This window comes from Myxine glutinosa, chromosome 5, assembly GCF_964187855.1.
Source record: "Myxine glutinosa chromosome 5, kmMyxGlut1.1, whole genome shotgun sequence".
Taxonomy (NCBI): Eukaryota; Metazoa; Chordata; class Myxini; order Myxiniformes; family Myxinidae; genus Myxine; species Myxine glutinosa.
The window spans coordinates 164,121,766-164,139,956 of record NC_136265.1 but is presented as its reverse complement, the minus strand read 5'-3'; the positions used below and the strand labels follow the sequence as shown (position 1 = coordinate 164,139,956).

Below are 18,191 nucleotides of genomic sequence, written 5' to 3'. Positions count from 1 at the left end.
GATAGGCCCCATAAAAGGCCTTCAGTAGGATTATTGAGGCCTGGTTATTGATGTCACTTTCAAGATGTGACTACTGATGACCTTTTTGCAGATCTCTTGGATTATTTCCTGTTCTGCCCACCAACAACGGCCAACCCCTTCCAGAAGGTATGAACCAGCCTTCGTTTTGGATGATTCACCAAATTCTTGATTTCTGTTTGAAATTAAACTAGTTTTGAGTGAGTCGCTGTTGCAGTGGAGCTCAGCGACGGTCCACAGGCAGTTGGTTAAAATGAATCTTATTCCATCAATTTTATGCAAATTTTTATCTGCTCTATTTTATTTTCCTCAATCAAAAGTATTAAAGTCCTTTGCGTAAGGAGACACATACCCTAGTCCAAAGATGTAAATCAGTCCCTGGAACAGGAAACCTTCCCCGGATGAATGAATGAATGAATGAATGAATGATCGTTTTAAGGCCATTTTCCCCGCTAGAGTGGGGGTTAGCCTTGCGGGCCCCATGACAATCATGGTTCCCTGTTTGAGGCAATGTTTTTATGGCCGGATGCCCTTCCTGACGCCAACCCTTGGTCGCCTCTTACGATGTGCAGGGATACGGTGTACCTATTCTAAATCGGGGTACACACCGGGATCATTCATCCCAGCAAGCTGGTACTCAATTTGCCGACCTCGGAAGGATGACAGGCTGAGTCAACCCCTCTGGTGTTAATTCAGCGATCGACCGAGATTCTAACTCAGGATCCTCAGATCCCAAGCCGGCACCCTAACCGCTAAGCCAACACCAGGCTAATGCTTTATATGTGTAGTGCTTTATCTATCTATAATTCCAGTAATCTCTGTGTGTCTGTGTGTTTGTGTGTTTGTGTGTTTGTGTGTTTGTCTGTGACCGCTGTTTCTCGACAACCACGGGTCCGATATACTTGAAACTTGCCAGGTATATTGCTGGGGACCCGAGGATGTGCCTTTTCAAGGTTTCATATTAATCGGACAAGTAGTTACCGAGCTATGGCGATTTCTTTACCAAACTCCGCAAGCCGTTCGCTTTGGACCAAACCATTTCATGTAAATAGAGGGGGGGGGGGGGGGGTTCTGTGGTCGTTGCGAATGGACCAAACCATTCATGTAAATAGAGGGGGGGGGGGTTCTGTGGTCGTTACTGCCACGTGGTTTCAAAGTTTTTTTTTGTTGTTGTTGTTTGCACGCATGTTTTTTTGCACCCACGTACGGGCACGCCCTAGGATGTTTACACACACACACCCCTACACAAATTTTTTTTTTTTTTTTTGGCAAGGAACGGGCACCCACGTACGGGCACGTCCTAGGTATATGATATCCTAGGTATATCCACGTATGATATCCTAGGTCCTAGGTATATTGCTGGGGACCCGAGGATGTGCCTTTTCAAGGTTTCATATTAATCGGAGAAGTAGTTACCGAGCTATGTCCAAAAAACGATTCAACCAATCAGAGAGCAGCGAGCTATCACGTGTGCCGAACATGGCGAACAGACTCTGCCTCGGACGGCACATTTGAGAGCGTATTCATTTATTTCACGTTGGCAAACTATGTTGCCGCTATGTTGGCGTTAAACTATGTTTTAAAACTAATTAAAACTAATTTGCGATTCTTTCGCTTTCCTGCGCGTTTGTGCACGCTATGGCGATTTCTTTACCAAACTCCGCAAGCCGTTCGCTTTGGACCAAACCATTTCATGTAAATAGAGGGGGGGGGATTGTCACCGTACTCGCAAGCCGTTCGCTTTGGACCAAACCATTTCATGTAAATAGAGGGGGGGGATTGTCACCGTACTCGCAAGCCGTTCGCTTTGGACCAAACCATTTCATGTAAATAGAGGGGGGGGATTGTCACCGTACTCGCAAGCCGTTCGCTTTGGCTTTGCGAATGGACCAAACCATTTCATGTAAATAGAGGGGGGGGGATATAATTTTACATATATATATAGTACGGGCATGCCCTAGTATGTACAATGCCAAGCTGGCAGCTTTTTGGATTTTAAATGCCATGATTTTTGGGCCTGGTGTTGATACCCTCTTGTAGGGGTTACGTTGGGTCATTGTTCCCCATGAGGGTTTTCTGGATGGGCTGTCCCCATGTTAATATATCTTCAACCCTCTTTCTACCGAGTCACCCCAAATTAATTGCTTTCCCATGTAAATGTCGTCTCCTGATTTGTTCATTGTATATGCGGGCAGCAAATGATATTATTGCACATGTGGAATAAAAAAAAACTTTTACGACACTAATTTATAATATGTGCACTTTTTTGCCCAACTTGATAATTCGGTTTTAATCCTTTATAGAATATTCCTCTTTTTCATCACCGATGTAATAAAATCTACACCCAGATGTCCCTTCACCTCCAAACCCTTTACAAATGTACCAGGACTTGGTGCTTTGCCTTCGTCTTCTGAGCAACACCCAGAATGTGATGATCCACCTGCCACCTATCGGCCTGACTGCCCCCAAGGTAGAGCAATGCATGTCAACATCCATTACGGGCAGGAAATCTGTCTCGTCTTGTGCAACAGGAAACCTTCCGGCGTTGCCGTTTATTTCCTGTCCATCCATTTTCTGCTGGGATGTGAACAGACGGAGGTTTTCAGCATACAGGTCGAGCTCAACACCACAGAGAGGCAGCTGCAAGATCTCACCGCACTCCTGTCTTGCCGGGGCCTCCGCAAGGTAAACGGTTGACTTGCGGCACTGAAGTGAGAATGGCCTTAGAATTATGATCATGTCATTTTCACATTTCTGGCATGTGGCCGGTGCAAGTTTTAGGACTTGCCTCATCTTCTACAGCAAAAGCAGACCAACTGTGTGATGGGATGCTATTCAGCTTGGCCTAGCTTTTTGTGCCTTGAAGGGATTGCTGATTAAATCGTGTACGTCACTGGATGGCAGTGGCAGCTGTGCCTGGCTCAAAGCCCATTTTCTTCATCCTTTGCCGAAGATTTTTTATTTATTTTTTATGTTCCCATGTCTTTGTGAACCGCAAACATTCCTATTTGATCCCAAATTGTACTGGCCAGCTTGTGTATAACTCCAGCAGCTGTTAAATTATTCTCGTTTTTTTTTTTTGGCCAAATTCATCCTCCTCTGGCCACTGGGCCACTTCCACCTGGGCATCGTAGCATGAGGTCTCCACTGCTTCCCTTTTTATTTTTTTGCCACATCACATCTCAAGGTTATTCAAATGTCCTTGTTTGAGCTAGGAATGTTGTATCGGTATTACATTGTCACCGGCTCAATGATTTAATTATTGTGAATATTTTGCTGAATTGCCATGACTCCCGCGGCTATTGCGTGGCTGTGGATTCTCGTGATGCATGCAGTATGTCACCAGTCTCTGCCCGTGCTTCGCCATTTGTGTCGTGAACTTTGCATGCTGATGGATGTTATGGAGGTACACAATATCAACTTAAATTGGTTGCCGTCGGGCCTGCTGCCTGCCAGGCACTTTATTTGGGCAGCCTGGCGTCTGCTATCTCTTCCGCAGACCGATTCACATCTCTCCATTTTGGGACATTAGACAGTGCTTGGAATTCATTTCTCAACAGTCTCCTATATCCCATCATCACATCTGCATCTTTCCTGTTACAATGATTCTCGACTCGCCTTTTCCACCTAAAAAGAAAACCTCAGTGACGGGAATAAGCAGGTTCTCCATAAAGCTGAGAATCATTGTTGCCTCTGCCACCAAAGGTGGATGGAGGTTATGTTTTCACCCCTGTCTGTTTGTTTGTGTGTTCGTTTGTGAACAAAATATCTCAAAAAGTTGTGGATGTATTTGGACGAAATTTGGCAGAGATGTAGTGTATGTCACAAGGAGGAAATGATTAGATTTTGGTGAAGATCCGGATTCGGATCCGGGTACTAGAATTGGTGATTCTTCACCATTGGGAGATAGGGCCAAAAACGATATGTAGCAGGATATCTCAAAAAAGTTGTGGACGGATTTGGACGAAACTTGGTGGACAAGTTGTGTGTGGTTGTGACAAGGAGGATTCGATTCAATTTTGGTGAAGAATGTTTCTACATTATATAAATTCTGTATTGTGATTTTCTGGTCTACTCTGAGATACAAAACGTAAACTGTTCACCAGGCGGAGGTTTACTCTCTACTGAGCGCCGTTCTAGTTTCTGTTCTGACACACGCTAGATCTCAACATCAGGCTAATCCAAAGCTTAATCCTCCATGTGTCTAACCATCCACAAGAACAGTTGGTCATTTGTCACTGGTAGATGCACTTTATGTTCGTTCACTCTAGAGGGGTGGAGCGACGATGGATACTGCTCTTGCTAATGTTGTGCCTTACCTTTGTCTTTGGATAGAGGGCCAAGGACCCCATATCTTCCTGCACCCATTACATTTTGCTTCACAGAAAATCTCTCATGCATGTGAACTTCCCTGCCAAGGAGATAAGTTCCTAATCCATCTTGGCTGTGACGGGACTCAATGGGATCAGCTTTTTAATCCTCGAGACTTGTTCATCTGTTCCGTCAATTCTTTTTTTCCTGTGCTTCTCTGAGGGCTGACTGCCTGCACCATGGGAACTTACCAATGTTACCCCAATCTATGAGGGTTGTTAATTTGTTGGCCTCCCCAAGTCTAAGCTTGACACTTAACTTCCATTCATTAATCTCTTTTTTTTCCCTTAACCGTGGAACCGTCTCCACAAGTCTGTTGTCTCTTCCTCTTCACTTCCAGCCTTCACATCCACTACCCATTGCCACATCATGGCCTCTCCATTTGATACCTCTGAGCTTTTGTTCATCCATAGAGACCCTTCCATTCTTTTTGTATAGAGTCGAGGCTCGTGGAGGAGCTAGTACACTGAACGGAGTCAGGGCATAACAGGACAAAAGGACAAATAGAGAGAGTTGTGGGGGGAGGGACCACCATCGGCGGAGTTTAAGAACAAGAGATGAGAAGACTTGGTCAAACAATGGGTGTGGGGAGAGAAATAGGGGGCAGGAAAGGCCACACGGGGTGGACAAGATGGGTACAGGAAGGAAAAACGAGAAATTTGGAAGGAGGAGGGCATGCGGTGGGGTTAAATGAGGGTAGAAAAGTTCATTTATTTGGATTGGCGATCTGAGAATTTATCTGCATTTCCTCTCTTCATCCTGTAGGGCATCCTTTTGTTTTTGTCCACTTGCTTTCCTTTCGCCATAGTATATTGGCCATCTTGCTCTTCCAAGAGTCCCAACACCCGGCTAAAATTAAACTACTTCTTTAATTGGAATTGCATACAAGCTCCTACTATTGTCCTTTATGAAATAAATCCATTCAATGTTGTGCTTAGCTGTTGTGTGAAATGAAACTTGCCTCGCGACATGGAACACCATGTGACCAATCACATTTTCCAACCACATTAATAGGGATACTATTATGGAGCTGATTTTATAATACTAGGGCATGCCCGTACTATATATATGCCCGTACTATATATCTATCTAAAATTATATCCCCCCCCTCTATTTACATGAAATGGTTTGGTCCATTCGCAACGCCAAAGCGAACGGCGAACGGCTTGCGAGTACAGTGACAATCCCCCCCTCTATTTACATGAAATGGTTTCGTCCATTCGCAACGACCACAGAACCCCCCCCTCTATTTACATGGAATGGTTTGGTCCATTCGCAACGCCGGCACACGCGATCGTTCGCTGCTCTCTGATTGGTTGAATCGTTTTTTGGACATAGCTCGGTAAGTAATTGTCCGATTAATATGAAACCTTGAAAAGGCACATCCTCGGGTCCCCAGCAATATACCTGGCAAGTTAAAAGTATATCGGACCCGTGGTTGTCGAGAAACAGCGGTCACAGACAGACAAACGTACAAACGTACAGACAGAGATTACTGGAATTATAGATAGACTAGGGCATGCCCGTACTATATATATGCCCGTACTATATATCTATCTAAAATTATATCCCCCCCCCTCTATTTACATGAAATGGTTTGGTCCATTCGCAACGCCAAAGCGAACGGCGAACGGCTTGCGAGTACAGTGACAATCCCCCCCCTCTATTTACATGAAATGGTTTCGTCCATTCGCAACGACCACAGAACCCCCCCCTCTATTTACATGGAATGGTTTGGTCCATTCGCAACGCCGGCACACGCGATCGTTCGCTGCTCTCTGATTGGTTGAATCGTTTTTTGGACATAGCTCGGTAAGTAATTGTCCGATTAATATGAAACCTTGAAAAGGCACATCCTCGGGTCCCCAGCAATATACCTGGCAAGTTAAAAGTATATCGGACCCGTGGTTGTCGAGAAACAGCGGTCACAGACAAACAAACGTACAGACAGACAGACAGAGATTACTGGAATTATAGATAGATGGCAGGTCAATGGCATATCAACAGGCTTTTCTCAAGAAAATTTCAACCTAAGCTTCTAGTGCAGTCACAAATGTACTTGTCAACAAACTGGAACACCTGCTTAAGAATTCTAACTGGTTTGTGTTCACAAATTACATTAAGCTAAAGTAGTCTCATTGAGACCAAGTGTCTTTCAGCTGTTGCAGGGAGGTGTTGCATCAACGAGTGTGACATTAATCGGATGGACGTTGCACTGGAAACCCATCTGCCAGAGGTAGCTGGTGGACGTTAAAGACCCTATGATATTTTTTGCAAGGAGTAGGTGATTTTTGTCGCCACCAAATTCAAAATTCCTGCCCAGAAGTGCAGGTGCCCTGACTGCATCGGTGGTACCGTTGAATCTCAATAATGTAACCAGCAAGCCAAACATGCAATTGAATCCCAGTCCAATACGTATTCACGGAATATATATATATATATTTCTGTTGCGTGTTACCTCCCCAAACTCCGGTTACGGTGCCCCTCAGAGTCTCGAGCGGGAACACGGCAGAAAGATTTGTTATTTTGAGTGTTCTAAAAAAACATGGTAAAACCACACTAATGCAATTGTAGAACAAACAAGTAATTGTATTAAGAACTCTCACATACACAATAATAACACTATTAAAGAAAGTACCATGAATATATCACTTGCATCAAATGAACAATACATATGATGGTACCATCATTCCCCAATGCTCTCAAAGCAATAAACTCACGATACACCAAACGTGAGTGGAATGTAACATTCCCCAAAATCCATACACGGATCCCCACGCTGGTTAAAGGTGGAAGTTGTGCAGAACGACCAGAACAATAGTTATCAGCGCGGCTGCGAACGAGGAGTTACGAAGTGAGAGGTTGATATGGGAATTGAGCCGATATGGGAACCAACGGCGCTCCACACGATGTCGATATGGGAATCCCAATGACAAAACAAGATGCACCAAGTCGACAGCCTCTTTGAGGACAAAATGGCATATCGGCCTGTAATGGAGGCGATTGCTTTCCCTCCAACAATAGCTCACACTTGGTGATAAAACCTGAGATGCAGGTTGAATTGCAATCGCAATATGTGACGATGTTGCGGGCAATCCCTTTCCCGGGAAGCCTAAACTCATTCGCGACAAATATCAAAAAAGTCCGCTCGATGCGTCTGACGGCTGTATCTCTCTCATGGTCATCTCCTCTCTCTGTATATATATATATATATATATATATATATATATATATATATATATATGTACATATATATGTACATATATATATATATATGTATACATATATATATACATACATACATACATTAAAAAAAAAAAACACCTTTTTTTAGAGGCCATTTTTCCCCGCAAAGCGGGGGTTGGCCTTTTTCGGGTTGTTGTTGTTGTTGTTGTTTTTGTTGGTCCCCTTTATGTATGTATGTATGAACATACATACATACATACATACATACATAATATAGTCGTGGCCAACTATATTGGCACCCGAGCACTTTTTTCAAATAACACAATTTTCTCTAAAAATAAGTTCAAATTGACAAAGGTATTTGGTCTCCACAATTCTTGATTTCACTGTTAATATTACAGAACCTTTGTTGTTGATTCAGAAATTAATATATCTTTTTAAATCAGAAGATTTAAGAAATGGCATTGACAAAATTATTGACACCCTTGACTTCATATTTGGCAGCACAGCCTTTGGACAAAATAACTGCAGTCAAGCACTTCCTATAACCATGAATGAACTTCCTACACCCTCTCTACTGGGAGTTTGGCCCACTCTCTTCTTATGCAAACTGCCCCAGTTCTCCCAGATTTCAAGGGTGCCTTCCCCCAAATGCCGTTTTCAGATCTCCACACAGGTGTACAATAGATTTTTTAGATCTGAACTCATTGCTGGCCACTTCAGAACAGTCCAGTGTTTTGTCTTGAACCATTCCTGGGTGCTTTTTGTCCCCCGTCGCACCGCGGAGCGAAAGGGGGACGATGGTTTTCCCCTCCGTCCGTGTGTCCGTGCGTGTGTAAGTGAAGGACTGCATTCGAATTTGGTGTGTGGGTGCAACCCACGTCAAAATCCAAGATGGCCGCCGCCATGCATGTCTGATGCCATGTATGTCTGAACACTGTGAGCTCAATATCTTGAAAAATAAGCGAAGTACCAACTTCTAATCTGGTGTGTGGGTGTATCTAAGCATAAGGAAGAACGCCATTGAAAATTGGGTCGCCACGTCAAAATCCAAGATGGCCGCCGCCATGTATGTCTGAACATTGTGAGCGGAATATCTTGAAAAATAAGCGAAGTACCAACTTCTAATCTGGTGTGTGGGTGTATCTAAGCATAAGGAAGAACGCTATTGAAAATTGGGTCGCCACGTCAAAATCCAAGATGGCCACCACCATATATATATCTGAACCTTGTGAGCGAAATATCTTGAAAAATAAGCGAACTCCCAACTTCTAATCTGGTGTGTGGGTGTATCTAGGCATAAGGAAGAACCCTATTCAAAATTGGGTCGCCACGTCAAAATCCAAGATGGCCGCCGCCATGTATGTCTGAACATTGTGAGTGGAATATCTTGAAAAATAAGCAAAGTACCAACTTCTAATCTGGTGTGTGGATGTATCTAAACATAAGGAAGAACGCTATTGAAAATTGGGTCGCCACGTCAAAATCCAAGATGGCCGCCTCCATGTATGTCTGAACCTTGTGAGCGAAATATTATATCATAGCATGTTTTCTGCGTCTTCCACTTTGTCAAGTTACATCACTTCCCCGACGGGGGACCTAGGCGTCACGCTTGTTGAAGTGTGTTTGGGGTCATTGTCCTGCTGCAAGACCCATGACCTTTGATGGTGACCCAGCTTTCTGACACTGGGTTGAACATTGCACTCCAAAATGCCTTGGTAATCTCCTGATTTCATGATGCCATGCACACATTCCAGGCACCCAGTGCCAGAGGTAGCACAGCAACCCCAAAATATCACTGAACCTCCTCCATGTTTGACTGTAGGGAAGGTGTTCTTTTCTTTGAAGGCTTCATTTTGTTTTCTGTAAACATAGAGATGATGTGCTTTGCCAAGAGTTCTAATTTGGTCTCATCTGTCCACAGGACATTCTCCCAGAAGGATTTTGTCTTGTTCAGCTGTGTTTTGGAAAACTCCAGTCGGGGTTTCCCAGCAGTGGACTTGTACTCTTGACTCTTGAGTACTCTTGAGTCTCCTACCATAGAATCCCCTTTCACCGAGTTGGCGATGGATGGTGCGACTTGAAACTGTCGTACCTTGTGTCTGAAGGTCAGCTTGAATCTGTTTGGCAGTTGATCGAGGTGCTTTCTCCACCATTCAAACAATCTTTCGCTGCAATCCTCGATCAAGTTTTCTCTTGTGGCCACGTCCAGAGAAGTTGGTTGCAGTGCCATGGGCCTTAAACTTCCTGATAACATTGCGTACGGTGGACACAGGAACATCAAGGTCTCTGGAGATGGACTTGTAGCCTTGAGATTGTCCATGCTTGGCTACAATCTTGTGTCTGACCTCCTCAGACAATTCTCTGGTTTTCTTTCTTTTCTCCATGCTCATTGCGGTAAACACAGTGACACAAAACAGCAAAATGACTCCTTTTCTCTATTCAAACTGGTTGAATGAGTGATCTTTATAATGCAGGCACCTGCAACTCACCATAGGTGAGTTCAATTCCAAAGTAAAGGAGAATCACCTGCTTGAAATCTAATTATTTCTAACAACTTCTAAGAGGTGCCAAAAAGATTGTCTGGGACATTTTAGGATTTCTGTGTGGAATAAGCTAAGATTTCGTAATATTTTCAGCTTTTTTTGTTTGGTTCCACTGCAAACAAAAGAAATACATATGTGGATACCAAAAGATTTTTTAATTTCAACAATTTTCAGGAAGAAATGGTGCATTATTTGAAAAAAGTGCAAGATGCAATATGCAAAATCTAGTAAATTAAGTAAAATCTCCAAATTTTTAAATCTCACATCGACTTCAGTTTCTGAGAGATTTTACTGAAATATATATATTTCAGTAAAATCTCTCAGAAACTGAAGTCTATGTGAGATTTAAAAATTTGGAGAGTTTACTTCGTTTACTAGATTTTGCATATTGCAAACTAAAGCTGTACCTATAAAGCATCTGAAAATGCAAAAGTTGTCCACGTCCGCTTTGCTTTCAGACTCCTTCCGTATGTTAAACATGACAAAAATAGCTAAAAAAAAAATACAAAAATGACGATTTTAGGCAACCATGACCTTTTGATCTCAAACGCAATAGGCTTCAGTGACCCAATATGCAAGCACGGCTGAAATTTCAAGTCAATCGGATGAAAATTGACGATTTTATGCAAGCCTGACCTTTGAATTGTTGATCTTTAAAAAAAAAAAAATCGGCTTCTATCTTTTTATTGGTAAACCAATTCAGTGACTGAATATGCAAATTCTTTAAATTTCAGCTCAATCGGATGAATTTTGTGACAATTTTATCATGCTGACCTTTGACCTTTTGACCAAATTATGAATTTGACTTCTCCATATTCTCACAATAAGACTTTGTCACCTCTGCCACCGAATGTGGATGGAGGTTATGTTTTCACCCCTGTCTGTTTCTTTGTTTGTGAACAGGATGTATCAAAAAGTTGTGGACGGATTCGTACGGAATTTAGTGGACAGGTTGGTTGCACGACAAGGAAGACTCAATTCGATTCTGGTGAAGATCCGAATCTGGATCCGAGACTTTTTTTTATTTTAATTTTATTTTAAGTGATTCTTCTTCATTGAGTGGTCGGGGCAAAATGATATACAGCACGATATTTCAAAAAGTTGTGAACGAGTTATGACAAAACTAGGTGGACGCGTTTGTTCGGTTGACAACAAGCCGATTCGATTTTGGGTCCGGATCCGGATTCTTTTTTTATAATATTATTTTGAGCCGGATATCCGTGGGATACAAAACATAAACTGTTCAGCCTGGTGGAGGTCGTACCTGGCAGGAGTAATACCTTGTCAGTGGATCATGGGGTCTTACTCCTATTGAGAGGAGTGGTCCTATTGTATGACCATGCATTGTGGCCCTTCGGGGTCATGATGCATGTGTTTGAATGACCATGGGCTTCAGCCTTGGGGTTGAGGTGCATGTGTAATGTTATTGGGACACTGGGACAGCCTTGTTGACGTTGTGCCTTGACCATGGGGTCAAGGTGCACGTCCAAGGCTGTTCAAATGTTTGACTTTTTACCTTTTTTCATCGTAAAAAAGGCAGGCCTAAACGCTGGCCTCATAAGCGTATGCGCTCTACAGAGTACTGTTGGAGTTGAAAATTTTATGACAAAAGCTCAAATGGGAAGAAAATTATGGCCTGGACAGACACACAGAAGTGATGGCAAAACCCCGTCTGCCACTGCGCGGGGGGCGGGCTAATTAGGAAGACAGTTCCTGGATGCTGAATAACTCACTGATATGCTTCCTGTTAGTCAGTGGGTTACTTTGCTGGTAGCAACAACACCTTCTGATTATGCTACAGACACTCGAAATGTCTCAATTAGCCTTGTTTACTGCAGTTGTTAACAGTGTACAATTTTTGAGACCATCATTCTTTGAGCAATTTTAATTTGCAATGTTGCGTGTAAAACTTCCGGCAGGACTACGTGCAAGCCATTCGCTCAGTGTGTGAAGGATGTGGAAAGGGCCTACTGTTCCAGATAATCTCCTCGGTCCTCTCCATTATTACCCTCAATGTGCTCACGTGGGGAGGAACTCACACCTGGTCCTGGATCATTTCCAGGTATGTTTACAATACCCCGTTTCCCTTTCATAGGCAGCATTTTATTGTACTTCCCAAGCTGCCTTGAGCGAATTTATGAGGCTATGTTAGATTGTGGCCTGATGTGACACGGAGACAGGTCGGCCAGGTAGATTACCTCCTCCCCTCGGCATGAGAAAACCAGCTGGGATTTAGTTGACGGAAGCTTATAATTCACCTCCTTACTACTGCTGTCTTCAGCCAGGCCATGGGGATGCTCGTCACGTCCTCACCCCATGACCACCATTCCCACATTGGTGTTTTCAACCTCGTTCATGTGTGTCAAAGTTTCAGAACAGAGAAAGCGCATGTTTATTTTGATAAAACATCCTTATTTCTTTTCTTAGGAACACAGTTGTATCCAAAAAAACTTGTTGGCCAGATGAGGGCAGCCAGGACACACCTGCTCCTCTTCAGACCTCGACACAACATCTCACCGAACCCCTCTCTGACTACGCGATTCCTACACCTCCTTGTCAAGAGTAAGTCTGTGTTTGATGATGTCATCGGTTTGTTCTGGCCTCATCTAGGACCAGCATACACGCCTGGATTTGAATCCTGTCTCAGCTCTAAACTGTCATCCCGGTGTTTCCCAGGCAGGGTGATTCATCAATGTATGTGCTGCTTCATTAGAAACTTCCAGAATCTGCTTCATTAGCACCAATGCTCTGTAAAGTATATTGTTCACGTCAGCATCATTGGTTGTAGTGGTAGTGTGTAACAAATTGAACATTATACATTCACTTTAGCCTGACTGCTGGCATCATGTCCAGCAGGCATCATCAACTGTTCTTGGTAATTGCCAGTCTCATTCTTATTGGTAATTTTCGCAAAGAAATTTCCTCCAAATCGCTATCGATTAGCCCGCACAAACAAACCTAGTACTTTGGCTCTGAGTTCTTCCCAATCACGCATGCGCAGAGAGGAGTGAGATTTTTTTTTTTCGTCTATCTCTCTGGCAGTCAAACAAAATTGAAAATAATTCCAAACAGGAAACTTACTGTTTTTAAGGAAGTCATAAAGAATACAGACACAAAGAACTGTGACGTGTTAAATAAGGTGGCGTAAAAGACGCTGCATTAACAGCGGCAAACTTCCAAAAAAAATCATTTTCCTACAACTTTCAAAATCTTTATTTTATTTCAAATGAATTATATACTTGAACACTGCAGAACACAAATCGCCTTTTTGGCACTTTCAAAACGCGTGCATTCAGCGGTACAGCATTTTACATCATCTCAACCAATCAAATTTGCTGCTCGCAGATCCCGACCGTGTCCATTTTTTCTCAAGACTGCAAGAGGTAAGTTTTCTATGAACTCTCTAGTTTATTTATTTTGAAGGAAAATGTTTACTGTTTCTCATCCTCTCTTCTGCTTTGCTGCCAAAGCGACCGTTGTTTTGCGCATATTTTAATTCAATCGCAACATTTGTAAATCCATCTTTAGTGGGAGGATGCAGAAAGCGAATGATGGTCATTGAACATTTTCTGTTCATTCACTTGAAATATACACTGGGTGAGGTGAAGGTGGAAGCAGGAGAGTGCGGGGAGGGAGGGGATTTAAGAAAAGCAACAATTTAATAAACGAGTTACGTTTGCAGTCGTTAAACATCTCCTTTGATAAATATTTATGAAAACCCTGTGGATAAGCTTTTATTATGCACAATTTATTATAAAACTTTTTTAGAACCCATGATTTTATTCCTTCATAGGAAAACTGCACTTCCTTCAATATTTCCTTCTGATGGGTTATTTGTAATCAATCCAGGTTACTCGAGTACCGTGGACATGTTCGCGGGTCATGAAATGGCCATCTTCTATGTTCGAATTAAGATTCACAAATCATTTGCTGCCCAAATTCTCCCTGAACAGATCTATGCCTGCATTCCCACGAGTCGCTGAAAGGGTTGCAGAAATTGAAGGCAGCAGTGGGATTCCACAGTGGTACCTTGGGGCCAGCGGGGATTCTGCCTCCGTCAGGGTCGGCCAGGAGACACGATGCGAAAGCTTCAGCACATGTGACACGGATTACATGTGAGGGATGGGATTGTTGTCACTATACCATGATTGTTTGTGCTGCAAGTAATAATCATTTTAAAATGTATTATGTGCTCAACTCGGGACAGTTGGCCATCATTTAAACTCCATATATCTGATATTTGTGGAAATCACTGATCTAATAACCCAGTTTTGAATTTGCACCAAAAGTTCAATATCAACCGACTAATTTATTTGCAGGAACCAGAATATATTGTTTGCGGATAATCCAAGATATGAGAACTTTGTGATGATGGGAAGGAGCTCACCACCACCCACGGTAACCACAACATGCATCCCCACCACATGCATCCCCATTTACTACTGTGGCCGAGTAATAAATAATTTCACTCACTAATATTTCTGGAATTTACCGCTGCTTTCAGAGTTATTCATGCCTGTTGTTTGTGTCCTTTATGACATCCTTAAAAGCAGCAAGTTTCCTGTTTGGAATGATTTTCGATTTTCTTTGACTGCTGGAGAGACAGACAGGGTAAAAAAAAAAAAAAATCTTGCTCCTCCGTGCACATGCGATTAAGAGGAATTCAGAGCCAAAGTATTGCTAAACGGAAGTACTGTAAAACGACATGTTTGATTTTCGATTCATGTTCAAAATACAACATTCAAATGCAAATATGTTGTTCCTCGATCATAAGCTGACATTTACATAGAGACGGATGGACTGACGGACAGACATGAACCAATTGCTTAACCCCACTTTTCGCTTCACGTTTGCAGGGTAACAAAATTTGGGATGGAAATTTTAATTGCTTCTGCGTGAGTACAGGCCGGTTTTCAGCCAGGTGGAAATTTCTTCCAAAATTAACAAACCAGACTGAATTTGTCCTAACTGTTATTGTTTTCCCCATTGTTGGTAATCATATTGTGAATCCCTTCTGATGTTTTTTTTATCAACATTAAGCTTGTCCGGTCATATTGATTTTGAGATTGCCTGTGCCTCGACTGTGCCTATGCCTAAAAACATTGCCTCAAACAGGGAACCATGATTGTCATGGGGCCCGCAAGGCTAACCCCCGCTCCAGCGGGGAAAATGGCCTTAAAACGATCATTCATTCATTCATTCATTCTATGCCTCGACTGGCTGCATGCTCGTGAGTTAGGCCTGAAACTTTTTCTCTCTTCTGACCGTTTTCCTCAATCATAATTCCTTCTCCAATACCAACAAAAAGCTTTTAAAAAATGCATGAAAAATAGCCCATCCCCTCCATCTCACTATCTATCCTTTTCCTCATTACTTCGTCATTTTTTCTTAACTTACACAACTATCTCAATGACTTCTTAATTGTATTTTAAGCTTTATTTAACCCAACTGGTGGATTTTTTTTTTCGCAATTTCTCCGTAACTTCCACGAATTGTCAAATACAGGCCCTCCTCGCTATACACACTCCCGGTTTACACATTTCCGCTGATACACAATGAATAAAATACACACGTTTCACTATACCCCATGTATTTTCGATGATACGCATTTTTTTTTTCAGCCGCCGCGGCTAAACGGTTAGGTAACGTTATGTGCTGTAACGGTGAGAACAGAAAGGGATTATTCCAAGTAAATTCACTGTAAAATTAAATAAATCATATTGCAAATTAACATCCATCAAATCGGACGGGTGTCATTAAACAGGTGTTTTTATTTTTTAATCTGGACGTCGTACTGTACTCCAGGTGTCATAATCAAGTAGTATGAAGTAACTTTCATTGTGAGTAATTTTTGTAAAACTTTCTCCAAACCTTACAATATGAGTAGAAAATGACCTGTATCTACTCCGTCAAGCATGTGTGGTAAGAGGTCACGCCACTATTACGTTTAGCTCCTCATACACACATTATCAGGCCTACCCACACAATCTCTTCTATTATTGGTGAGTATAGTACTGTTCATGTGTTTTCCTTATATTTTGATGTATTTATGGTGGGTATTCATTTAATTATATATTTAGTGATGTTATGTCTTGAATTTAGTTAGGTTAGGTTTGATTGGTGTCCGCATATCAGCCCACCCACCCCCAGCCTAAACATACTTCGAAAAAGCCCAGTCTGAATAGAGGGTTAAGTGACATTTTATCATCTCCATTTATTGTCCTGTCTAAAAACCACACGTCCTGAGAGGTTATTGTTATGCCCACATTTCTGTTCCGTTTCTAGCAAGCTTGCTAACCTCCACACATGTCCCTTTCGTTATGGTATTAAAGCATGACTTTACGTCAAGCTTTTACTTTACAACAACCCTTCCCTTCAACTTGGTCGTATTATCAGTCTTTTATTGGTTGAACTTAGTTTGGATCCAGAAGAGAAATCCGGTCTACAGCAAGTGCCCACTGGAACGCTCATCACCCGAACCTCCATTCCTCACTGTTCATTCATTATTCACACGAACTCCTCCTAGCCCTTTGGAAGACCTCCAACTGTGTATACCTCTCCACAACCAACCAAAGTGTCTGCGTGGGATAAAGTCCATCAACTAATGATGACACCTCATATAATCCCTTTCTTCTAATATGAATTAACTCGTAACTATTCATCCAAACTCTAATCCTCGTCTACAGTGATTTCAACTTCCATCATTGCAAGTGGCTGGAAGTCCACTTTGGCATCCCAGCTAAGGCTGACTCCGTGGGTTTGACCCAATCTAAAACTTTACAATGTGGGCTTCTGCAACTGGTACGCCTTCCCTCCTGGACCTGGCAATGACTAATTTTCCATCCAAATTATCCTATTTCTCCTCTGCCTCTTTTGGCTCCCCTGACTATGTTCTTCTCAAAGCCCACAATCACTCTGGATATCGAGGGTGCACGCTCAATACCACATAATATGACTGTTGGCACAAGCCACTGGGCAGAGAAAAGCCTTCTCTTTCATGCACAAGTTTATTCCATCCCGTCTGCAGCTATCCATTGCATCCCTTCGGCCCTGGAACACCGACTCGTGTGATGGGGCTGTTGTGGTCAAGCAAGTAAGGCTAACCCAACTAGGCTTGCAACGTTATGCCAGTCAGTAAGGCCTGCATCAATGGTGCCCATCCTGAGGGATGCCAGAAAAACACCATCTTGCAACTTTCAAGGCTGAACTCTCAAACCGGTCTTCTTTTTGAAAGTTATAGTGGCACCTTGTCAAGTCCATCTCTGATGTAGGCTCCCCCACCACCTCCTCCCTCACCTCAAATTGCATCACCGTTGAGTGCTCAAGATAAGGAAGAATCTTTCACATCGGTGTTTACCTCCAAACTATGTTCCAAATCCATCCCCATCTGCCCTCATCTTAATCCCTCATATCTACTGTCTACTGGACTGTGTTCTTCTCACTCTTGAAGGTAGAGGGAGTTCTGTCAAGCCTCAACCGTGATTTTATGAGTGGCCCAGATGGCATATCAGTACCCATATTTTAAAATCCTGTTATGCTGTTTTTGCTTCTCCTGTCCTGCTGATTCGGTCTGTCCTTCTCCTTTGGCGTCTCCCATCTTCCGGGAAGTCACCAAACATCACTGTTATCTACAAGAAGAGTTCAAAAACAGATCTTCTCAAAGACAGGCCACGAAGCTTGCAATTATAAGCAAAATCATGGAATCCATCATCACTGCTGACAATCGAGTATTTACTTTTTTCACACAGCTTAATCTTTTCCAGCTCAGTCATACAACTATGGAGATGCTGCTGCTCCTTTCTCAGCAATGGTCGGAGGCCCCAAATCTCTAAACAAAGTGACAGCACCATCTCCATTGATATATATATATATATATATATATATCGGGCATTTAACAGTCTGGCATGCTGCTCTGCTTTAATACCAAGCATGCTGCCAGTGGCATACAAGACTGCCTTCTTACCTGGATTTCTGACTTCCTCCACTTGTGCAGTCAACGCGTAGCTATCAATGGAAACCTCCCCTATTCTCCCATTGGAAGTTGTGGTGCTCCAGGGCAATGTCTTGGGC

General features: G+C 42.7%; 1 protein-coding gene across 1 annotated transcript in view; it reads left to right on the top strand.

Annotated features, from left to right (window-relative positions):
- The window catches only part of LOC137426814 (protein tweety homolog 1), a 70,924-nt gene that overhangs the window by 51,786 nt on the left and 947 nt on the right, over positions 1-18,191 (top strand). Inside the window, exons 9-15 of the mRNA XM_068115738.2 lie at positions 92-147; positions 2,405-2,488; positions 2,611-2,703; positions 12,041-12,183; positions 12,549-12,683; positions 14,075-14,236; positions 14,441-14,519. Coding sequence (XP_067971839.2) covers positions 92-147; positions 2,405-2,488; positions 2,611-2,703; positions 12,041-12,183; positions 12,549-12,683; positions 14,075-14,236; positions 14,441-14,519 — 752 coding nt within the window. The remainder of the gene's footprint in view (positions 1-91; positions 148-2,404; positions 2,489-2,610; positions 2,704-12,040; positions 12,184-12,548; positions 12,684-14,074; positions 14,237-14,440; positions 14,520-18,191) is intronic.